The sequence below is a fragment of the Podarcis liolepis genome (genome assembly GCF_965112155.1).
Source record: "Podarcis liolepis genome assembly, chromosome: 2".
Lineage (NCBI taxonomy): Eukaryota > Metazoa > Chordata > Lepidosauria > Squamata > Lacertidae > Podarcis > Podarcis liolepis.
Window position 1 is genome coordinate 55,139,484 of NC_139555.1, and position 22,164 is coordinate 55,161,647.

Sequence of the window (22,164 nt, forward strand, 5' to 3'; positions counted from 1 at the left end):
GACAGCCCAACAACCTTCAATGGCAAGCTCTAAAAATAGCAGTGATCATGAAAATAAATCAGAGAGCAGATTGAAAATGACAAGTAGTGGCTGAAAGCAATATTGTTTTATGGGTGATTTTTGTACTTTAACATTTAACTGATTCCCAGAGTATGTTATTATTGGGCAGCATATAAGCCTGATTGACAGTGAAATGAATGAAGCAAGTATCCAACAAAGGAGCCAATCCTTTTTTGATTGGTAATTGAGAGTGCTTGCTTCTTTCTCAAGTCACAATTCAAAAAGTAGTGACAGCAGACTTTTAGCTGGTGCACACAAAATGCCAAAAGTTAGTTTTTTAAAAAAAGTTGGAATAAAGATTGTTTTCCTTCATCCCGTTAAAAAAATAACCCAACATCCCCACTCTAGAAACTCTACTTGGGTGCTTCAAAAATGAGCGGAAACTGTGTTTATAACAGCCATCAATTTCAGTGTTTTGCCAGCACTCATTTATTCTGATGATTTTTTACTATAAAGTAGGAACTGTGGTAGGAAAACATCTGCTTTCCTATACAAAGAAACCAGAATTCAAAGCAGAATGTAGGGCGAAAGATGTGCTGAGATATTTTATCAAAGTTGTCTGCACACTTTGGTGTAGATTCCATCTCTCAAAGTGTTGACTGGGTTAAGATCCTTATTCTCTTCTTAACTTAAAGGCTACCTGGTAATAAAACCAGCCTTCCCACCATTTCTACAGGAAATGGAAAAAAACCCACTTTATTGATTAAGGACTTATTCCTGGCACATTTCAAAAGGAACATGATGTCAAGTTCAATGGCTGAACACCTTTTGAGCCAACATTCTATCATTCTTTTGATATAACATCATTCTGACTCCTCTTTATGCTTGTGTGTTTTTAATTTCACATACCACAAGAACCATCAGTTTAGGAATTGGAAAGAAGGGAATAAATTACTAAACAGACATACACACAGAGTTTAGAAACTCAATCACCAGTAAGCCAATAAACACAACCTTCTGTGCCATCCGGGTTTCTGGGATGCCTTGACATAAGGAACATATTTGAATGATGGCAACATCACCTTGGTCAACTTGATGCCTGTAAGAGTTCTGGAACAACAGCCACTGTCTTAACAGGAAAGCTTGCCACAGAGTCCAGAAGTTGACACTGAAGAGGGTGCATAGCTGCCACCAAAAGCAACAACCTTTTGTCTCTTTCATCTCTTTTCTCTGGTAATGTTTACTAATAAACTTTTGAATTTCTCCACCCTGTCTCAAGGAAGCAATGCAAGGATAAGAAAAACTCACAATACACTGATGTCATGTCAATGTTTTTTACAATGTAGACCTTATCAGGGGACAAAGGAGGAGGCCTCTGATGACAGCTGCAGGTGTTCTAAAACATTTAGTTACTGCCAGAGTCTGGAGTGGATTCTGTCTGTGCAGAAAGGAAGCTCAAGTGTGGTGAGGAACTTTTGCTGAACTATGTTGCCAGACACAACAGAGCCTAGGGAAATGACTGATTTTTTTGAACCACAACAGAAGTCTGCTGCTACTCATGTGAGAAATCAGCTGTGAGAGATTAGGAACAATTCCTAGTAGAACTGGACCATTCCTCTGAGATTTAGGATTAGGCATTTCATTGAAATGTTGACAATGCACAAACAGCAAAGAGACGGGCACACAGTTAGCTGGTGAAGAACTGCGCCAAAAGCACTTTTCCAGTTTTAGCTAAATAGGAAATCCTCTCTCTGATTCTGGGAGCAAACGAAACTAGGAAACACCCCTGTGTAGCCAACACAAAACACAAGACATGTGCACAAATGAGCAAGCTGGAGTGTAAAGACATAAAAAAAACCCTAGATCCAAAGCCACCCAACTTATTCAGAATAATAGAAGGTAAATTAACAAACCCCAAACATATTGAACATATGTACATTTCTCTTCAGAGTTTGAAAATATAAAGCACATAGCTTGTGGTTACAGTAGTATTAAACATTATTGAATCAACAAACTTTATTCCTAATAAGCAGAACAGTGGGTCAGCAGAGAGGAAATACTGACATATAAATCAGGATTGTACTCACAGTGAGTTTGGCCTGTTGGGTTTAATAACTTCTAAGTCAGGGTCACTGGAGTTCATGTTAGACTGAGGAGTGCTGTTGGAATGGAGGAAACTGTTGATGTTTGATGATGTGACTGATTCCAGGCTGGAGTTGATGATACTGTTCCTGTTCTCCTCTGGAAGAAAAAGAACAAAATAATGAACGATAAAGATACATGTACTAAAATTCATTAAGCTATTGAGAGGGGGGGGAGGGAGGGAGAGAGAATGCATTTGTCATATTTTTTGTATGGAGAGAGGATTTTTTGTACCAGTTAGCATCAGAAGATGATTCATATCCTATGCCCAAAAATTCTAATTCTGCAGTAAAGAGGTTCCATTACTGTTCATACCTCTATGGCTATTCAGCTAAAGCTCAGATTTATGCTCAAAATATTTTCTTCTTTTGTCTGCTTCAGGGGCTAATTTTTTGTCCCTTCTGACATGACAATGCCTCTTGATGTGGGGACAGGTGCATATCTGCATGCGAAATTATTAAGTATAATACAGAACTGACAGTAGTGAGCTCAGCATAATTCCACATGACTACTTCCCAGGGCTTTTGTTCAGCCGGAACTCAGTTCTGGCACTCTCAGGTGGGGGCCATTGCCATTAGAAGAGAACAAGGGAGACATTTGTGGTGAGTTCCGGCACCAATTTTTCTAGTAAAATATCACTTCTGTTTCCTAGTACATTTTGAAAACCCAATAATATATTCTCATGCAGTGAAGAGGTTAAATATTTGTCTTCATAACCACAATGGAGAACAGGCATCAGACCTCTTTTTCTTAATAACTTTATTTGAGTTCTATTAATCAATATGATCTGTTTTTAATTTCAATTTCTCAATAAGGGATTTGTAGTTGAATAACCAAGATTAAGACTTTCTATAAGACAGTTGTTTCTTTTTATGTTATTTTTTAAGATGGGAACTATATGAATTTCTTACGTAAATGTTACCACAAATCTTAACTACATGTTCTAAAAACTGTCTTTTACCACTACAATCACAAGCAATATCAGATCTGAAAGAACTACTATATGCTTTCCTCAACTGCTTCAGTGCCATTTTGATGCATTAAGTATCATACAAATAGAAAACAGCTATTCCTCAGGATTCCTAGCAACTCCAATGTTTCTTAAGATTTCTTAGGTAATTCCTTCCTAAGATCATCCACATACCACAGAGAATCTCCAACAGAAAATGTTCTTGGCTTTCTGCTGCAAATCACAATTCTATGTTTAGGGCCAATATCATAATTTTTCTGGAGTTAATGCAGCTGTGTCTCTGCTTTCTATGGCCTGTCACTTAAATGAAATTCACATTACAAGAAACAGTTGACTCCCAAGTAATGGGTATCTCTGCCATGAAAGCATGGGCTCTCTCTACAAAATGTAACTATATGACTATGACATCCACGCTATCCTTTGAGAAGATTCTTCCAAGATGAGCGAGTACTTGATTCTACTGCACATTTTTTGTAGGACAGGCATTATCAGAGGGATCTCCTAAGGCAGAAAATGAGGAGTTGCTGAGAGCTACTTACTCTGTCTACATATCAGCAGTTACATACCTGTTTCCAAGAACAACCCAAGAATGCTAACCAGGAGTCTATGGGCAGGCTGGTCAAGCAAGCTAACAAATTAACACATTCCTCCTACCACTGTATGAGCCTCTTCTTGCCTTAACTTACCACCCTGGGTTTGTTCTTAAACTCTCTCATTACATTAGGGGCAAAATGATTAATTTCATGCTATCATATTGTGTTACTTCTGAAATTCATTGAAGATGCAAATACTGGCTGCTTTTCTGCCCTCTCAAGAGTGGTCTGATTTAAAGAGCTATGTTGCCCAGCCTTCTGGGACATCATAAAAGAGAGAGAAGGGGGGGGGGGGAATAACGACCACTTCTGTAGGTTCTGTAGAAGGGTAGAAAAACATCAGAAAATTATGCTGCTTAGGTGCCTGAAAGTTTATGTCTAGAAATTAAAAACTTTTACTATTTCCAGAAAGGTGGAGGGTTTGGTACCAAAATAGTATTTATTTTTGCCTTGATCCCAGCACAAAGATAATCTGTAGGAGTACTGTTAGTTGTCCCAAAAGTTTCAGAAAACTGGCTGGTTTCAATTAGAAATTGGACATTTTATGTCACTGGCCTCACTCCTCCAGTAGAGATTCAACAGGCATCCTCACAGCCAATTTTCAAAGGTCTCTTGAAAACCTTTTTATGCTGACAAACCAATTCATATATTTAAACTTTTTCAATGTGAGACAACTGCCATGCTTATTTTATATTGTACAGTATTCCAGATTTTATTTCATTTGCATATTTTGTTGCATACTGCCTTGCTATCTTATATGAGAGAGTGATCTATTTTTTAAAAAATAAATAGATATATAAAAAAAGAACAACATCAGAGCATGCTTTCCATTCCCTTTCTTTGGTTGGGGTGGATGTATCCAGGAAGATTCTCTCCCACTGTACTTTTTCCAGCAAGTAGAGGAGTATTAACAGAGAGAAATGGAAGATAATGCTGTTATGTATCTTTGCTAACTGCCTACAACAGTAAAACTCAGAAGGGGTGCAGCAGTCCTCATACTGTTAAAAAAAATCCCAACATTAACATTACTGTCAACTGCCTAAACCTGAAGGGACCTTGCAACTATGTTTACATGGAATTCCCCCCCCCCCCCAAAGTTATAATTTTCTACATTGCTCCTCTGAAGTCTTGATACTGGCTGGCAGTGGGGGGGACGACTTTAAAACACACACACACACACACACACACACACACACACACACACACACAGCCACTAATTATCTCAGACACATAGATCTGATTCTTGAGATTGGCCTTAATCAGCAACAGGAAAACATCTCATATACAGCTTGTATGCCTCCTCTAGGCCAAACTGGACAGTCAAAGCATATTTTCATTTAATGTGCACAGTTTTTAAAATGCAAATAGCAGCTACTAAGAGGGCTGTTCATTATCAGCATGATTGCAGCAAGCAGGGAGGTGTATTTAACCTTTTCCTTTTCTGCTACAGTCTTGACAAAAAAACAAAAAAACCCCACTCCTCCAAATCTCCTATTGGTATTGGGAGGAAGACCTTACCTGCCATTGGCACCATTGGGTAGCTGATATTTTTAAAAGGGCACATTAAGTGCAGACACATTTAATGCCATGTCTAGTTTTGCCCATTGAGTTCTTGTGCAGTCAAGTTGTGTTAGAGAATCAACTTCATGAGCATAAAGGCCCCCTCAGAGATTTCAGACCAAGACTGTACACCAGGGATGGGGAACTTACGTCCCTCCAGAAGTTGTTGGACTCCAACAACCATGAAGCCCAGTCAGCATTGGCCAATGGTAGAAACTGCAGTCCAACATCACCACCACACTGAAGGCAACATGTTCCTTAATCCTGGTGTACATCATTACCTCTGAAGAAGCTACAGCATATGCATGTGCAAGAGAGGCACAGCCAATTATGATGTCCTGCAGTATGTACACAGAGTAATAGGCACACAGAAATGCTTCACATGTGATGGTGCACATGGCGTACATGCAACATAACACTTTTCATTATTAAGTCTCTCACTTATTTCCCAGCTTGTAAAATTCAGATTACAGAAGACAAACAGAAAAGAGGAAGAGGCCTCTTCAATGAACACTACTGTCCATTATTTATTCAGTGAAAGATAGTTTAGATTAGAAGGACCACATAAGAGTCGCAATGAATGCCTGGAGATCAGCAAAGATTGGGTTGCACATGAAAACACAATGAACTGAACTGAGATTGCTTTGATAAAACAAAATCTGTACAAAACAACACAGAAAGTTTTAATTCTTCAAAGTTGAACAGAAAAGCCTGAGAATAGGGGAAATGTTTCTAAACACAAAGGAACAAGAGGGAGTCTCCCAATGGCAAAACCTTTTAATGGTGATTAAGTTTGACGTCTATTGTTTGCCTGGCTCTCCATGCATGCTTTTCTTTTTAACTCACAAAAACTGCCATCCAGGGAATGTAAATTATTTTGGCATCAAGTCTGCGCAGCTCTAATGGAAATTAGACAAAAGAGCTACTTACCTATGAGCAAAGCTGTTAACAAGGGTATCCTATCTACTGCTATTGACGAAAGGGGTGTTCATCTATGGGTAGGATTACATGACCATGGTCACAGACTGGGGGGGGGACTGAATCTAGGGAGAATGGAGTGCAGTTACTGCTTTTATTTTGTGCTGAACAATATAGGGCTAGGAAACAACAAAGACATTAGAAACATGAAGCCTTACACTTACAGGTGTGTCTCCTTCTTACTGCTGTTGAGAACCAAGTCTCTTGACCACCCTGAGACAAAGCAATATAATATGACAGCACAACCAATTGCACAGAGGATTAAGATACTTACGCTTTTCACTGGGCTGCACAGTATGGAAGAGAGTTAAGGGCCTCTCACTGCATGATGGTGGCTTGGAATCTGTACTCTTCTTTCGAGACAAAAGCAGCTGAGAATTTGATTGTGGTGTATCTGGAACGGTGTTGAATATCTATTGTGGTGGTGGTGTTTTAGGGGCGGGGAAAAAGAGAGTCAGGAATGCTGAAGTGTTCAGTTGCTCCCAAGCTTTGCAATAGAAGAGGGCAAGTATCACAGATTTAATGCCAATTCAACATGAAATAAAATGTGTGGTGGAGAGGAACAGCTCTCAACAAAGGCTGTAAAGATTAGTCTAAGAATTTTGATAGGAAAGGAAACAAGTATTTATCGGTTTAGTCACCGCTAACATTGCAAATGATGCCATCCCTGATTTGGATGAGCATCTACAAATGTTCTTAAATCGCTCAGAAATCATTTAAATTTTCTGATTACACAGACAGTTTAATGGCCTGCATATGAGATAATTTGGCAATCCACATCAGACTGTAATTCAGCCAGATGTTCCAGGAAGCGCCTAGCTGCAATTTCTTTGCAGAAATCAATAACAGATTCAAACACTGCACACTGATCTTAAGATGCATGGATGCAAGTTCAGACTGAGGGCATGCATTGATTCATCAGAAATTTATTGAAGACAACTTGACAGGTTAATCAATGACCTCATTGAACTGACACTATTCCAAAACACCCATCTTCTTCCTCTGTTAAGGCCACAGAAGCAGGATTATTATCAAAACACTTAAGTCAGAGCTTGGAAATTAACCAAAACTGTAGTTGCTGCACACCACTGAAAAGCAGGAGCCATTCCTTTTGAGGCTAGCACTTACTTGCCTTTTCCCAGTAATCTATATCTAGATGCAGTGTTGCAGTGGCCTTAATGGCCTTAGCGTGAACTCTCTTTTAAGCTTTGCCACCCTCAATCCTTCCTTTTCCCCATCTCTTGGGGGGCACTCACACTTCACTGCCTTATCTGGAACATAAGACAGTGCCTCATACCAAGTTAAACTGGTGGTCTGTCTAGATCAGTGTTGTCAGCACTGGCTGGCAGCTGCTCTCCAGGGTTTCAGGCAGCCCTGCCAGCTCTACCTGGAGATGCTGGGGACATTCTGCAAATTTCCCTGCCTTTAGGCAGGTCCACAACATACAGTACATTAAAAGCACATTCAACACACACTTAATTCAGATTATTTTCCTCAAAATATAATATAGCAGATTAAGAGTGCTAAGAATTGTAGCTATGCAGGGAGGAAGCTACAGTTCCCAGGATCCTCTATGCTTCAAATATGCCTTCCTCTTTTCCGCTTTCTCCCTCCCTGCTTAGCTGTAAACTTCTACTCTGGTCCTGGGGGGTAAAGGGGTGTCCTTTGCGATATCAGCAGCTATTACACTTTTTATCTTCTGTCACCCTTTCTCTGGATGTACTGGCTCCTAGGCACTCAAATCTAACTTGAGTTAGACGTGAGTATTAGTGTAATAATGATGATTTCCAAAGGCATCACTTTCCCGCTAAAGCAGAGTGAATGTCCAGCAGCATCTGAATCGCCAGAGGTTCCACATCTTGGTCTAAAGGCTCTACAGGAGCATTAGGAGTGGGACAGTGCCTCAGCGAAAGGCTGTAAGATTCCCAAACATTTTATCACCTTTCCCTAATTCAGCTAGAACCCCTTCCCCAAAATCAGTAAAATGGTTCCATATGTGGAAAGGCTCATGGAGATGTGAATATTAAAGTTCTTGTCTCTTCCTGTAACTCTGTGGATAAGGACAGCTGGGAAATATGCATTAGATTAGAAAGCATTTGCAACCAATAAAAAAAAAATGGAAGATGTACAAATTCAAACAAATTACCTTGTCATGGTTTTCAATTAAAATCTCAACCACAATATTTTGGAATTTGATGTCCATAATCGCAGCAACCGTTTCCTCTTGCGGCCGCATTAAAGTTGGTCCAAAAACAACCCCCAGGTTTGCGACAGTCATTAGATTCTGTTTGTGGTTCTGAGCAACGCTGTAATGAAGCAAATAACGCATATATTAAAAGGACTATAAATAGTCTAGGCTAGCCCATTTCTCTAGGGTAAAAATCCTACCAAATATTTGTGTGCTATTTGGAAACCTGCAAAGCTCAGCAGTGTGGAACAGCACTGTGCAATCTAAACAGGTTTCTCAATAACCCTGCTGGTAAAAGATAAATGAGTTATTCTACCATTTTCTAGATAGTGGAAGCAGAAGTGGTGCATACACTGATCGCAAAAGGACTAGGGATGAGTAGACATCCTCAATCACTCGATATGTGTCTTTATTGTACATGCCCTACTCTGCATGCTTTCCAATTTCAGTGGGTGAATTCGATTTTATTTCAGAATTCCTACACACAGTTCCATTTTTACCACGTAGCATTTTATACTTTCTTCTCAAATTCAACCCATAGTTAAGCTTGTGAGGATTCAGTTAGATAACATTATCATTCCCCAATTCTCATAGCCATTCACACACACACACACACACACACACACAAACACACACACACACACACACACACACACACACACACACTTAAAAGAGCCAATATACAAAACCAAACCAAATGTCAGGTTGCAATCTTTCTTGGGAAACTAGTAAGCCACTACAAATTTCAGAGGCTCAATGGTATTAATCTTTTTCAGGGAAAAAATATATTGAGAACAGAATTATTTTGGTATAAGCCTTTGCATTCTAGAGGTTTACTTGTTAGATATATTGAGCAAAACAGCAATCAAGGTGTGGCCAGAGAGTAGAATGTGCCATTAGTGACATTTCCATGCAAAATCCAAATGTGTAAGAACAGAATGACCCATTCAGAGAAGCAGTTAGTGGTGAAAATACTTTTTCTAGCTGGGCTACACTGATCTACATTCAGAAAGGAACCCAGGATTCCAATTAAGTCCAAATTATACAGAATGAATTTGCTGGTAAATTCTAGATGGTGATTTTACACTGGAGCAATAACCACAGCACAGAGCATCTGCTGGTTTGCAGTGAAGATTGATGTCATACCTATATGGGAGAATGCACTGGAAAATGTTCTAGGATAAGGAGTCAGATCTGTGGGCTGATAACAGTATTATTTACTGTGCCCGGACATGGTTCTTCTAGTACATGATGTTGATTTAATGCATGTCTCTGACTCACCCAGGTCAGGGGTGAGACAGACAATTTCCTTTGATCTCACCAACAAAACATATCACAGTGAGAGAGACTATAACTCAAAATGAAAGCGTTATTCGGCTATGTACCTACTGGTCTCTGCAAACTGAAACCTCCAGTGAATGAAGAAATGACTCAGGTCCATTTTTTTTTTAAACTGAAAGTTGTTTTAGTGATTGGGGAGGTAGTATAAAATTGTAGGTCAGAGAGGTAAAGAAGAGGTCAGTTCCAACAGACACTCCAAGCAAATAAGGAAGGTATAGAAAGAGAGGCAGATAGCAGAGACTTGCAGCGCCAGGTAATCAGAGAAAGAACAACAGGGTTATTTTGTGAGGTGCACATAGGAGGAGATTTGTTACACACAGTCTGCTAACAAGAAGGAATTTATATAAGGAAGGGACAGACTAGCATTGTATGACAGAGAGAAGAAAATGAACAGAGGGGAATGCTGGTAAAAGCTACTTTGACCATAAGAAATCCATTCCAGACACAGATGCAACAATGGTTCTGGCGCTGCAGCTCCCAAGAGGAACAAGGAAAGACAATTCTCCACCAACAAATATGCAGTTTAACACACTTTCCATGTTTGAATGTGCAATTTATTAGACAACAGCTTCCAGACACCTATAGCAGATTTGGATAGCATATACTTATGTTTATTATGAAGGTACTGATGAAGATTCTCAGAGCCAGACTTTTCTGCAAAATAGCTCTAGGTTCTCTCTCCCTCTCGCTCTCCCGCCCCCCCCCGCCCCCAGCACTCCTCTGCAAAACACAGTTCCCTGCACACAGCAATCTAGAATATTAGGAGGGGATACATGTTAGGTTTCTACATGCACAGCTGTTTTTTAATGTTGCGGTGTGGTGAGTTATGCAATGCCCCTATCTGCAACTGGAAGTGCTACAGTCACATGGGATCAAGCGATATTTTTTTAAAATATACCTTGCTCCCAGTCTTTCTTCCCCATGGTCCCACAATATGTCATCTAGACTGGGAGCACCCTGTCAAGTTACACATGGACTTTGGCTACTAAGACCAAGCTCTGATCTCTTAACTCCTTATGTCTGAGTAACGAAGTTCCAAAGAGCTATCTTAACTGAGATTGCCAAAAGATTATGATGAACTACGCTGTGCCCTGAATTACATTAACAGCTTTTGATCTACCAGGAAAAACCACCGTCACATTTTGTATGTACTAAGCACATTGTAAAATGGAGGCTGCCAATGAACCCAGTTTTCACTGCTGCCCCTGGCAGGGGCTCCAGACTTTGAGCTTTCATTTTTTTAAAAAGCCAGTCTCCAGCCCTCCAATAAAGTTACCTATGCAGCGATTGCTAAAAGAGGCGCTTGGACAGCAGGCACTAGGAATCCCTGGGGTCCTAAAGAGCTGCCCTTTTCCCTTCCCCTTTGGTGCACTTTTCCTGCTTCTATCTTATTTTCTAGTAGTCTGTGGGATCTCCATAGCTTGCCTTTCCTTTTTCCCTAGCAACCAGGAGGCATCTTTTTGTGGTGGTATCACAACTATTTTCTGATGTTGTGTTATGCCATGGCTCCTGCAGCAACCATTTTGAGACTGGCTAAAAAGGCTGGCAACCCTAGTGATGTTAAATTCTCGAGAATATTCTCAAGAATATTCTTGATTAATGAGGTGTGTAGATTTAAAGCAGCTATGTAGACAACACAGAATTTACAGTTTGTGGAGAATATTCTCCAGAGAATTCTCACCTCACATCACTAGGCAACCCATTGTAAAATACAGTGGTGCCTCACAAGACGAAATTAATTCGTTCCGCGAGTTTTTTCGTCTAGCGAATTTTTCGTCTTGCGAAGCACGGTGTCGGGAAAGTTTTGGAAAAGCTTCAAAAATCACCAAAGTCTTCAAAAGCCTCAAAAAAGGCTACCACACCGCGTTCTATGAGTTGCTCCTTGAAGTCAAGTCGCAACTGTATTAACGGTGTTAAGAAAAAGGAAACAAACTTGCAAGACGTTTTCGTCTTGCAAAGCAAGCCCATAGGGAAATTCGTCTTGCGAAGCAGCTCAAAAAACGCAAAACCCTTTCGTCTAGCGAGCTTTTCATCTTGCGAGGCATTCGTCTTGCGGGGCACCACTGTATTCCAGTTGTCTAGCACCTCCAACATTTTATCAAACTCATAAATCAGCGAAAGCTTTTTTTACCCCAGCAAGAACTCAGTTGCGGCACCTCTCAGGTGGGTGCCATTGCCATTATAAGAGAATAAGGGAGGCACTTGTGGTGAGTTCCGACACTGCTTTTTCTAGAAAAATAGCACTGAGTAAAAGCCAAATTCATGCAATGTCAACAATGGCCCAGTTCATAGGTAAAGCTGAACTGTGCAAAGGAGCTGGTATTCAAAAGAAATAAATTGCACCCATTTCACTCCTCCCCTGGTCTCCCTACTGCCATGCTACCATGGTTCAGCTGGCTGTTAATATTTGAATTTGGGCTTGTAATTATCATCAACATCATCTTCCTCAAGCAAAACCCAAGTGGTAAGCAAATGACAAACCTTGCCCATAGCTTGTGGTTTGTCTGGAGTGAGACAAAACATGAGCCCAGATTCAAGCTATGCTTCAGCTATGGGTAAAAGCAGGACTGTCAGAGCATCAAAGAGGCTATATATTTTTCTGCCGAGTGGTGAGCTTAGCGTTTGTTGTCAACCAGGCCAACATGTCTATTCCATTTAGTAAAGGATGGAATTTTGTGTTGTTTTACCTTCATATACTGATATTAGATGTAATTTTCCTCCTGGCTAAAGCTTGATTGCAGTCTGAAGACCTACATTCTTTGTACATTCTGTTTACAAATGCTGGACAAAAATGTCTGCAATTTTTTTTTTAATTATCCAGCCAAAGTGTTTTGATTCTCTTCTTTAGCTGTATAATTTAATTATAAAGTATACTGGCACCTGCTTTTGTTGATTGAAAAGGAAGAAAAGCCACATTGGAAACAGCTTGTCAAGCCTCACAAATTTCTCAGTCATATAATGAAAGGTAACTGAAAGCTCCTTTGCTGTACTACAAAAACATATATTAGTTTGGCCGGCACACATCATTGAGTAGTGTTGCTTAACAAGAATTCTGTATGTACTAAAATATTTAAAATAACCAAGGAGAATGGGATACTACATGCAAAAGGTTGTGAATGCAGGCTGGTGGTGTACCAGAAATATCACTCTAAAACAGGGTAGTCCATCATGCAGCCTGTGGGTCGCACGCAGCCCTCAAAGCCTTTTTGGGTGGCCCTTAGCAACCATGTTCTTATCTGCCTCCACACACTCTCCATACCCACATGCCCTTGTCCCAGCTTGGTCTGGCTCTTGCAAGCTCCTCAGCAGGCTGTGATCAGGGGCTCCAGTCCCGTGTGACAGTGCCCAGCACACCATAGGCTAGGCCCAGACTAGGCCTCCTGAGTAACAGTGAGCTCCCCTCTCCTTCTTTGCTTCTGAGAGAGAGGGGGGGGGGAGAGAACTGCCTTACACCACTAGTGCAGCCTGCCATGCAAGGGGCAGGGGAGAGAGAGAGAAGTGAGGGGAGACAGAAGTGAGAGGCGAGCGAAGGTGGGTGAGGTAAAAAGTGGAGGAGAAAGAGAGCATGAAATATGAATATAAAGTGAGATTAATAATAATAAAATGGAATTGAGTGAGCCAAGAGACATGGAGGCAAAAACAAGTGAAGTGTGGGTGCTGAGGTAAAAAGCCAAGGGGAGGAATGGGCTAAAAACAGGAGGGGACTGAGGGGAAATGGATTTTGGCAAAGGTGTGAGGAAGGAGGCTGAGGTAGGGAAAAGTGTTTGAAAGATGCACAAGCATGTAAAAATGGGAGATGCTGAGGCAGGAGGCTCCAAGAGGTTAAAAAGAAAAAGTAAAACCCAGATGTGAGAGGGAAGGCTAGTCAGCAAGAATGGACAAGTGGGCTAAAAAGTGTTGGTCAGCAAATGTTTTACAAATGTGCGGTGATTGCTTCAAATACACTGATCAGAGGCCTTCTTTTATCACAAATGAGTGTTGGCAATGAAAAAGGTTACTGACATCTTGAATTACTGTATAAATCCTTATAGATCTGTGGTGTTTCTTTTTCTCAATTATTTTGTGATTTAGCTTTTGAAGAAATTTATACTTTACTCATTAACTGAGTATTTAATTAAATATACTGTATACATTAAATAATGTTAACTATATTGCAAACACTTTAATTTACAAGATGGAAATTTAATTCAGTGTGTAACCCACGGGTTCTGTTTCAAAGTACTCTTGCAGTCCACTTGGTCTGAGAGGTTGGACCGCTCTGCTCTAAAAGGTAAACATTTCCCATTTTCAGAAATGCCATGAAATGCAAATTTGAAAAGGGCACAAAAAGAAGCTGAGATAAATATGTTTCACAGTGCATGACAAAGAAGTGGCAATATGCCCACAGACCTACAAAGGATATTGTATGATTTAGTGCCTGTTTATAAAGTAACTGTGAAGGAAGGCTTGAGGTTTCTGTAATATGGAACAGATTGTCTCAAGCAGGGATGGAAAAGGTGTGAACCACTCAGATGTTGTGGACTCCGACTCTCATCAGCCCCAGTGAACAGGGCCAATAGTCAGGTATGATAGACTACAATTCCTAACAACACCTGGGAGTGTCACACAGGGGTGGCCTGCCCTGTTTCACAACCTGAAACAGGCAGGTGCCACATGCTCCCAGAGCCTTGATTACTGGGTGATGGCTTCTGGCAAGATCTTGCGAGATCTCATAGGAGTTCTATGAGACCTTGCTGGAAGTTGCCAGTCCACAACCCCCGGTGGTGGCAGGGTGGCCTGTGGGGACACCGCCCCATAGGATTCCTCCACCCAAGGTGGCTGTTTCTGTCCGCCTCATGGGTGGGCCAGCTCTGGTGTCACAAGTTCGCCATCTCTGGTCTAAAGGTTCTACAGGTCAGCTTCCTTGTTGTGTGACTGAGGGCCAAGCTGCATGTTTCAGTCCCAACCAAGAAACTGCAAAAAAATTATTTTTTGGAAACATGTAGCACAGGTTCTCTACATTATATTAGCAGATCCATTTGCTAATGTGGAAACTTTCAATGTGGGAGAGAATCCGTGCCATAACTGCTCAGTGGCAGTGCCACTGAAAGGAAAAGCCTAATACAGACAATATCTGAAGTAGTTCTTACCATTTTGTAAAGCATTTTGAGAGCACAAAACACATTAGGTAACTCCATTTGGAACCTTGCAATGTTGTTTTTTGATGACAAGTGTAGGTTTCAAATCATGACACCTTCCAGAGATACCTAGAAAAACTTATATTTCACAATTCATCCACTATTAGTCTAACAACATGGGAAACCCTTTTCCAACTTCCCCTAATCTAGGAAATGGTTATCCATTGTACTATGAAGGATTTAGTCATCGCTGCCAGGGGAGCGGGAGGAAATCGCATGAAACAAGCAGCAGCTCTTGTTCTCTATTTCTGTAAAGGGTCAGTCTCTTCATATCAATTGCAAACAATGTGGGCATATATAATTGCTTTGAGTCATTGTAACATCCTTGGCCCAGGAAAAGGACACTTGTATAAGAGGAGCAGATGTCTTTCAGAATACACTTTCTGGGAAAACAGATGAGAACATGACATGTACAAGTAAGAGTACAAAACAAATACTAGCATCTATTCTCGCCATTTTTGCAGTACAGTAGTTGATGTAAGGTGTTCCAAGGGAGAAAATAATTCAAGGGAGAAAGTTCCCAGAAAGCCAAAGAGGCAATTAAGAGTGGCTTCTGCAAATCTGATGCAAACTTTGAAACCTAGTTATGTTATACATGGCTACATTAAGAAATATGTATACTGAAATATCAATAGAAGATGCAGCTTTAGACATAAAACCCACCTTACATTTATATTCATTTCAGAAACCTTAATAAGGTATTTCTTTTCAAAGTTATTAACATGTTGTAATATATTTAAATATAAATCACCATAATGGTTATTCATTATTCAGCCACATTATTACAAATAATATTAAGGTAGGCACAGAATTAAATACAAAAACAGCTGCCACAGCAGCAGACCCTTCCTTTCTGCCCTATACAGTACTGGAAAGTTATGGCAAAGTGAAAAAGGTTTTCTCATGTAACTATCCTCTTCCTTGACTTCCTTTCTTGAACTACATACTGCATGCACACATGTGCCATAGGAAAAAAAGGAACACCTGGACTGTATTCTCTTAGGAGGCTGCAAACAAAAATCATTTATGCTTGCTTAGTCCCACTAACTTCAACAGCCTAAGCCAGCTAAGTTGGAAAGTACAACTGCTTAGCTGACTGTAGACTGACCTACAACACAGGTAAAGGAGGAATCAAAATCTAGGTAGAAGACAGGAAAATGGAGGTTTTGCAACTAAGAAAACTCTCAGAAAAAATACAGTGATTCAACAGACTCCACTAACTATGGTGTATGCTGTTCCTGTAGTTCCCAGTCACACTCAGCCTGCTTTTAATAAGGGCAATGACAAAAACTGCACGAGATATTCTGTCATATCTTCTGCATGACATTCTGCAAAAAGGCCAAGATATCTATCAACATTGCAACATTAGATACACCATTCCTCAATGTCCTGGATTAATGATCTTGAAATTAATTATCATGGAATTATCTTCCACGAGTTAGGCAACCATGAGTTGGGGGGGAATCTCCTTTTCAAAAAATGTAGGTGTGAATATCTCCGTTTAAAAAAATAATGCAGGTGTGACAGTGATCCAAATTTAGCAGAACTAACATTAAGTGCAATTAATTTTCAGAGGTTTGCAAACTACAACATGGAAAGTCTATATATAATTATAAACCACAGAGCCTAATAGGCTGCTGTACACTCCAGCATAACAACATTGTCTACTTAATTCTATGATTCTATTACAGTAGTATTTTCAGGTACAAAAAAGAACCCTCAGTATTCTTAGGGAATACAAATCAACCTGGACTTATTTCTTGCATTCTGGGCATCCTAGCCTCTCTTTTTTTAATTGTGTGTGTGTGTGTGTGTGTGTGTGTGTGTGTGAGAGAGAGAGAGAGAGAGAGAGAGAGAGAGAGAAGTGAGCATATATGGAATATGGTTTTATCATCCTCTCTGTATGTTCTAGTATCTATCCATTAGTATCCATTAGTGGAGGCAGGATTGCTAAACTGGATGGGCCATTCCTTTTTGGCCGACGAAAACAGTTTGCATAACCCAACAAGACCCTTTTTCACAAGCGCTAATAAAAATACAGTTGTTTACTGTAAATGTTGTAGTCTGAAGGCTATTTTTCACTTTATACTTTGTATTTATATACAGGCATGTGATGTTGACAGAGCAATTTACCCAACTGTCAGGTGAGCAGCTTTCAAGGGAGTTAGTGATTATAAGATCAAAGTTCGTCCTTTACAGCACATATAGGCAATTGCTAGAATTGGTGCCACCTGATTTGCAGGGCGCACATGCAAATATTGAATCAACTCCTTTAGAAAGAAATGGTTGCTCAAAAAATGTTTCCTAAAAGAGGGCATGTGATAAATTTTACATGGATACATATTTTCAATTGAAGAGGGATATCAGCCTGCATTCTGTTTATGTATCTACCATTTTTATTTACTTTATTTATTAAATTTGTTTACTCCCCTTCATCCAAAGAGCACAGGGTGGTTCACAACATAAAGATACAAAATAAAAACAGAAAATACATCATCAAACCCAACTAAATGAAGCTCATCCAACACAACAGGACTAGACAGTGCTCTAGTCACCCCTTGAGATTCAGCTGCTGTACTGGATGTGAGCAATTTTATCCTCAAAATGCTACGCAAACAAGGCACAGTGAGCTATCATTGGTTTTGCCACTTCATTCTTTGATGCCTTCACTGCCACTAGGTAGGCTCAATACCGAACCCTCACGAACGATTGATTGCATATGACCAGGGTTTTCCTTTATTCAAGTTTGAGCCGTCTCCCAGCTTGTTTCCTTTCCCTAAGCTCTGAAGTATACCAGGCATATCCCATGTCTTTCCATTCAAAATCAACCGAAACCCTGAATTTAAAAACACACAAGTTAAAAACAATTTAAAACTAGACAACTGGGGCAATAACAACAGCAACAAAAGCCGCTGCGCAATACCCCAACCCAAAAGTCTGTTCAGATGCCTCAGCTTCTGCAGCTGGAATAAGTCAGGGCCCCCACCCTCCTGGGCCAGGTGGAAAAGGACTGCAGACCAGGGAGCAGGTCCCCCAAGATTCACAGCCAATATATATAACATGCAAAAAGAGAATCCCCCTTAACATTCTGTATGCAGCCACACATTTCGAGCTTTGGATACAAAGGGTGAAATAAGTATGCATTTTAGTTCATTAATGTCAATGGATGTTAGATCAGATTCATATGATAGTTTTCAGGTTATCAGAGAAGCTTGTCAGGCAGGTGCTTGCAGTTTTCCTCTTCAACCCTATCAGACGTAAGATATGTCATCATACTGTGAAGTTCTATCCAATGATGTGGAGCAAACACACACACACAACATGATGTCATCACAATGCACGGCATGTACCTCCATCAGTTAAGAGAATGGTACATTCACTGGCATCCCCATGCCACCTGTCATACGTAGTGCTGGTTTAAATGACAGAGTTCAGCTCATAAATATACACTGCATTTTCACTCTAATTGCCTTTGCTTATATCCTACTCATTTCAATGGAAACTGTGTCCATGTACCTGGATATAGGGCTCCAGTAAATGTTTGCAGAGATAATTGGTTTAGATGTCATACTTTCTTCAGATGCTGTTACTTTTCAAAAACAGGAACCAGGCTTTCACTGTGCTTCTACATTTACTTCTGTTAAGGCTTATCTCTTTTTTTCCATACAGAGACTTAACTACATTTATTAACTTTTTGAGACTGTAACACAGTAATATTGGTTTTCCTTCTGACATAAATCACTGCAAGAACAAGCTGTGCACGAAACTCTTAAAGACCATCTCATTTCCAATAGCTTCCAGGAATGATAGATTTTTTTAGTAGTGGGCTAGTAATTGCTGAAATAAGTACACTTGCTTTTAAACACACACACCAAATTTCTATACACGGTGGAAAACATTAAACAATTTTGTGTACTTCAACGAGAAAAACATTCTTGCAAACGTATTTTCATATTCTTGAAAAACATATTCTTGCTCAACTAACCATCTGGTATTCAGTTAAGAAATCCCTGGAGTTGAGAAGCTACAGGTGGTGATATGAACACAGGAACACAGGAAGCAGCCTTCTATCAAGTCAAACCATTGGTCCATCTAACTCATGGTTGTCTATAGTTGGTTGCATTGGCTCCCCAAGGTTTCAAGACAGGGGTCTCTTCCAGACCTACCTGGAGATGCCAGGGATTGAAGCCAACATCTTCTGCATATTTTGTATCCGGAAGATACTGGCTTCAATCCCTAGCATCTTCAGGTAGGGCTGGGAGAGAGCTCTGTCTTGAAACCTTGGGAGAGCCACTGCCACTCATTATAGACAGGCTTGTGCCACAGTAGAATATACGTGCACTTGGTGCTTAGACGTGTAAATAAAATATCAAGCACATTGAAGTAGAGAAGGAGTTAGGACAGACAAAAAAAAGGACAAGGGCCAGTTCAAATCAGCATGTTATGCTTAAAAACAGCTGGCCCATTGTAATGGGTTTACACAAGTGCTAGGTTGCACAAACCAATACTTAAAAGCAAGGGTAGTTCAACTATAGCTCCAATCAACATGACCAATGGTCAAGAATGATGTGAGTTATTTATTATTATTAATTTACAGCATTTATATTCTACCATTTACACAAAAAAGGCTCTCAGAGCAGCTTACAAAAATCAGCTCCAAGACAATCCATGCTCCTGGCCTCACAATCTGCAAAGGCATGACACACTGCAACATTTAGAGAGCACCACAGTATGCTACAGTTCATTTCATCATGAGGTCCTAGGACTTGGTTAGATTTCTTAAAATACAAAGGGTGGTATATAAATTTAATAAATAATTATAATAAAAAAGTATCCAACAGCAATTTAATGGAGGAATAGCATTGACAGGTGTGGACAGTGGCCTTGTTGGAGAAAGTGACCTGACAAAGGAGAATAAAGCAAAACCTAGCATTTTTCGTGATTTTTGTTTGTTTTATCTCACATATAGCAGAGAGAATATCCATGATCAACCCATGCATCTACTCGGCTGACTTACAAAGTCTTAATGGAAATCACTGAAAGAAAGTGACAAGAAATGGAAGTCCTTATAGTATATGACAGAAACCACCAAGAATGGATGGATGCAAATTACATATGTATGTTCCTTATTTTTAATTTTTATGTGCAATCTTTTGTTAACTTCTCATCATGTATTATATCTTTAAAAAAGAGGGAAAATGCAATAAAGCAGTTGCTGTTTTGAAAAAGATTTCATAAAGTACCTCCCCATCCCTTCCCCCAACATTTCCTCTTCCTTGGCAGAAAGTCTTGATGTACAAACAATAGCCTTTTGAATTTTCATTAGCATTTGCCTGTTGCATAATGCTGGACAAACCAAAGAGAGTTCACTGAATGAAAACTGGTTCACAATGTATTTCCAGTGCTGTAGCTTTCTTCTTCGTTTTGTGGGGTGGGGTGCATTAGAATTAGAGAAATTGGTGTAAACTAGCTGTCTGTCCCCCGTCCCCGTCCCCAATTCATTTAAACACAATCTGGTAATGCTCTGAATAAAATTAAGTAACTTGCTGAAGCAGCTTCAGATCATCAGAGCGAAAGGGGGGAAAGCAGAAAAGAAACAAACCTTGTCCTGTTGGTTAACTGTTTCTTCTTGCTGATTTATAGGATTAATAGACACAAAAGGAATGAGCCACACAGCACAACATGTATCATCTCACTTGAAGGAACACACACAACTCTCTTTCTGTGAACTGTCCTGCAAGGAGCCTTTTACTTTGCCCATGTGTTATGTACTGAGTTGAATAGGATCCAAACTGCAGCAGTCTGATTGGTCCTTGAACAATAGGATCCAAAATGCAGCAGTCTGATTGGTCCTAGAACAATAGGATTCAGAATGCAGCAGTCTGATTGGTCCTAGAACAATGCAGCAGTATGATTGGTTGGCAGGAACCACCCAATCCTGCTCCAGATAGAAGTGAATCCACAACCTGATTGGCTTACAGTAGAATTCCGGAATTAGCCAATCATGTGCAGCCCATTGTGTAAATAATGTATATAAAGCAGATACTGTGAGGGGACTTGCATTCATTCCTCCTCACCACTATGAGCTGAATAAAGAGCATGAAATCACTTTGCGACTCTGAGTATATTTCACCATGCTAAAAAGAATGTGTTGCAGAAAACTCTTCCAGCAGAGATTCAGCAGGCCTCCTCATTTTTGACCCTCAGGCATACCTTGAAGATGTTTGGTTTTTTTATGTCAATGGGCCTATGCAGTTGTTCAATGTTTTCCAGTCATTTTATTGATTGTTTTGTATAGCTTTTAATGGGTTTTTAATGTTGCTGATGTTTTGTGAGAAGGTGGTATATAAAAAAAACTTCTATAAACAGACATAAAAACTTAGCGAACACCCTCTGTTTGGAGAAATAGAGAGATAAAGGTCCTGAAGCCTCTGCACCAACCCTCAACACACTGAAAACAGTGTTATCCATATTAAAGAATACAAAACAAATTAGATCATATAATCCAAATTACTCCCATAAAGAAAGGTTACCAAGTTTTGGCAGCCCATAAACACATAAACGGCATTTCTGTACACTGCTCTGGTTCACCAGAAGTGGCTTAGTCATGCTGGCAACATGACCTGGAAGCTGTACGCCAGTGAACTGGCGTAAATGAACTGGCAGAATCCGAGACCAGGAAGAAGAGTCGGTGGAAGAAGATTGGAAAAAATTTAAAGACTATTTACAGAAACACTGTAAAATTAATGAATGTTAGAAGGATGCTGGAATGAAGTTATATGGCTTTAGCAGAAATGTTATAAAGAATCAAGTAAAAAAAGACTGTTAATGGGCCAAAGGGGAAAAAATAAGGTTAGATTGTGTTAAGATAAACTATAGGACAAAAACTGAGAAAGATGGAAAGGATTTACTGAAATAGCTAATTGAACTAGAATACAAAAAAGGGAGGTGTGAGGAGGTCGTCGAAACAAGTAAATGAAAGACAAGATATTAAAATATTGGATGTGTTTTTAACTGTTTCTGTCTTTGTTTTTGTTTTTATTTTGTTAAGATAAGCAGTGTTGTTTTTTTGCTTTTTATGTATTGTATTGTTTTGTTTAACTTTTTTTCTTCTTTTTGTAATTATTAAATTCTTAATAAATATTATTATTATTATTATTTTTAAAAAGGAAGCTGTACGCCAGCTCCCTTGGCCAGTAAAGTGAGATTAGCGCC

General features: G+C 39.8%; 1 protein-coding gene and 1 long non-coding RNA gene across 14 annotated transcripts in view; one reads left to right on the plus strand and one right to left on the minus strand.

Annotated features, from left to right (window-relative positions):
- Positions 1-22,164, minus strand: part of ARHGAP26 (Rho GTPase activating protein 26) — a 207,506-nt gene that overhangs the window by 43,570 nt on the left and 141,772 nt on the right. For all 13 annotated transcript variants that reach the window (XM_083487861.1, XM_083487863.1, XM_083487859.1 and 10 more), the window contains 3 exons: positions 8,390-8,549; positions 6,518-6,656; positions 2,088-2,241 (listed from right to left, as the gene is read on the minus strand). In XM_083487861.1, coding sequence (XP_083343987.1) covers positions 2,088-2,241; positions 6,518-6,656; positions 8,390-8,549 — 453 coding nt within the window. The remainder of the gene's footprint in view (positions 1-2,087; positions 2,242-6,517; positions 6,657-8,389; positions 8,550-22,164) is intronic.
- Positions 13,133-20,711, plus strand: LOC310699683. Its single transcript, XR_014522197.1, has 3 exons — positions 13,133-13,319; positions 19,924-20,066; positions 20,593-20,711. It is a non-coding gene; the product is annotated as an uncharacterized lncRNA (long non-coding RNA).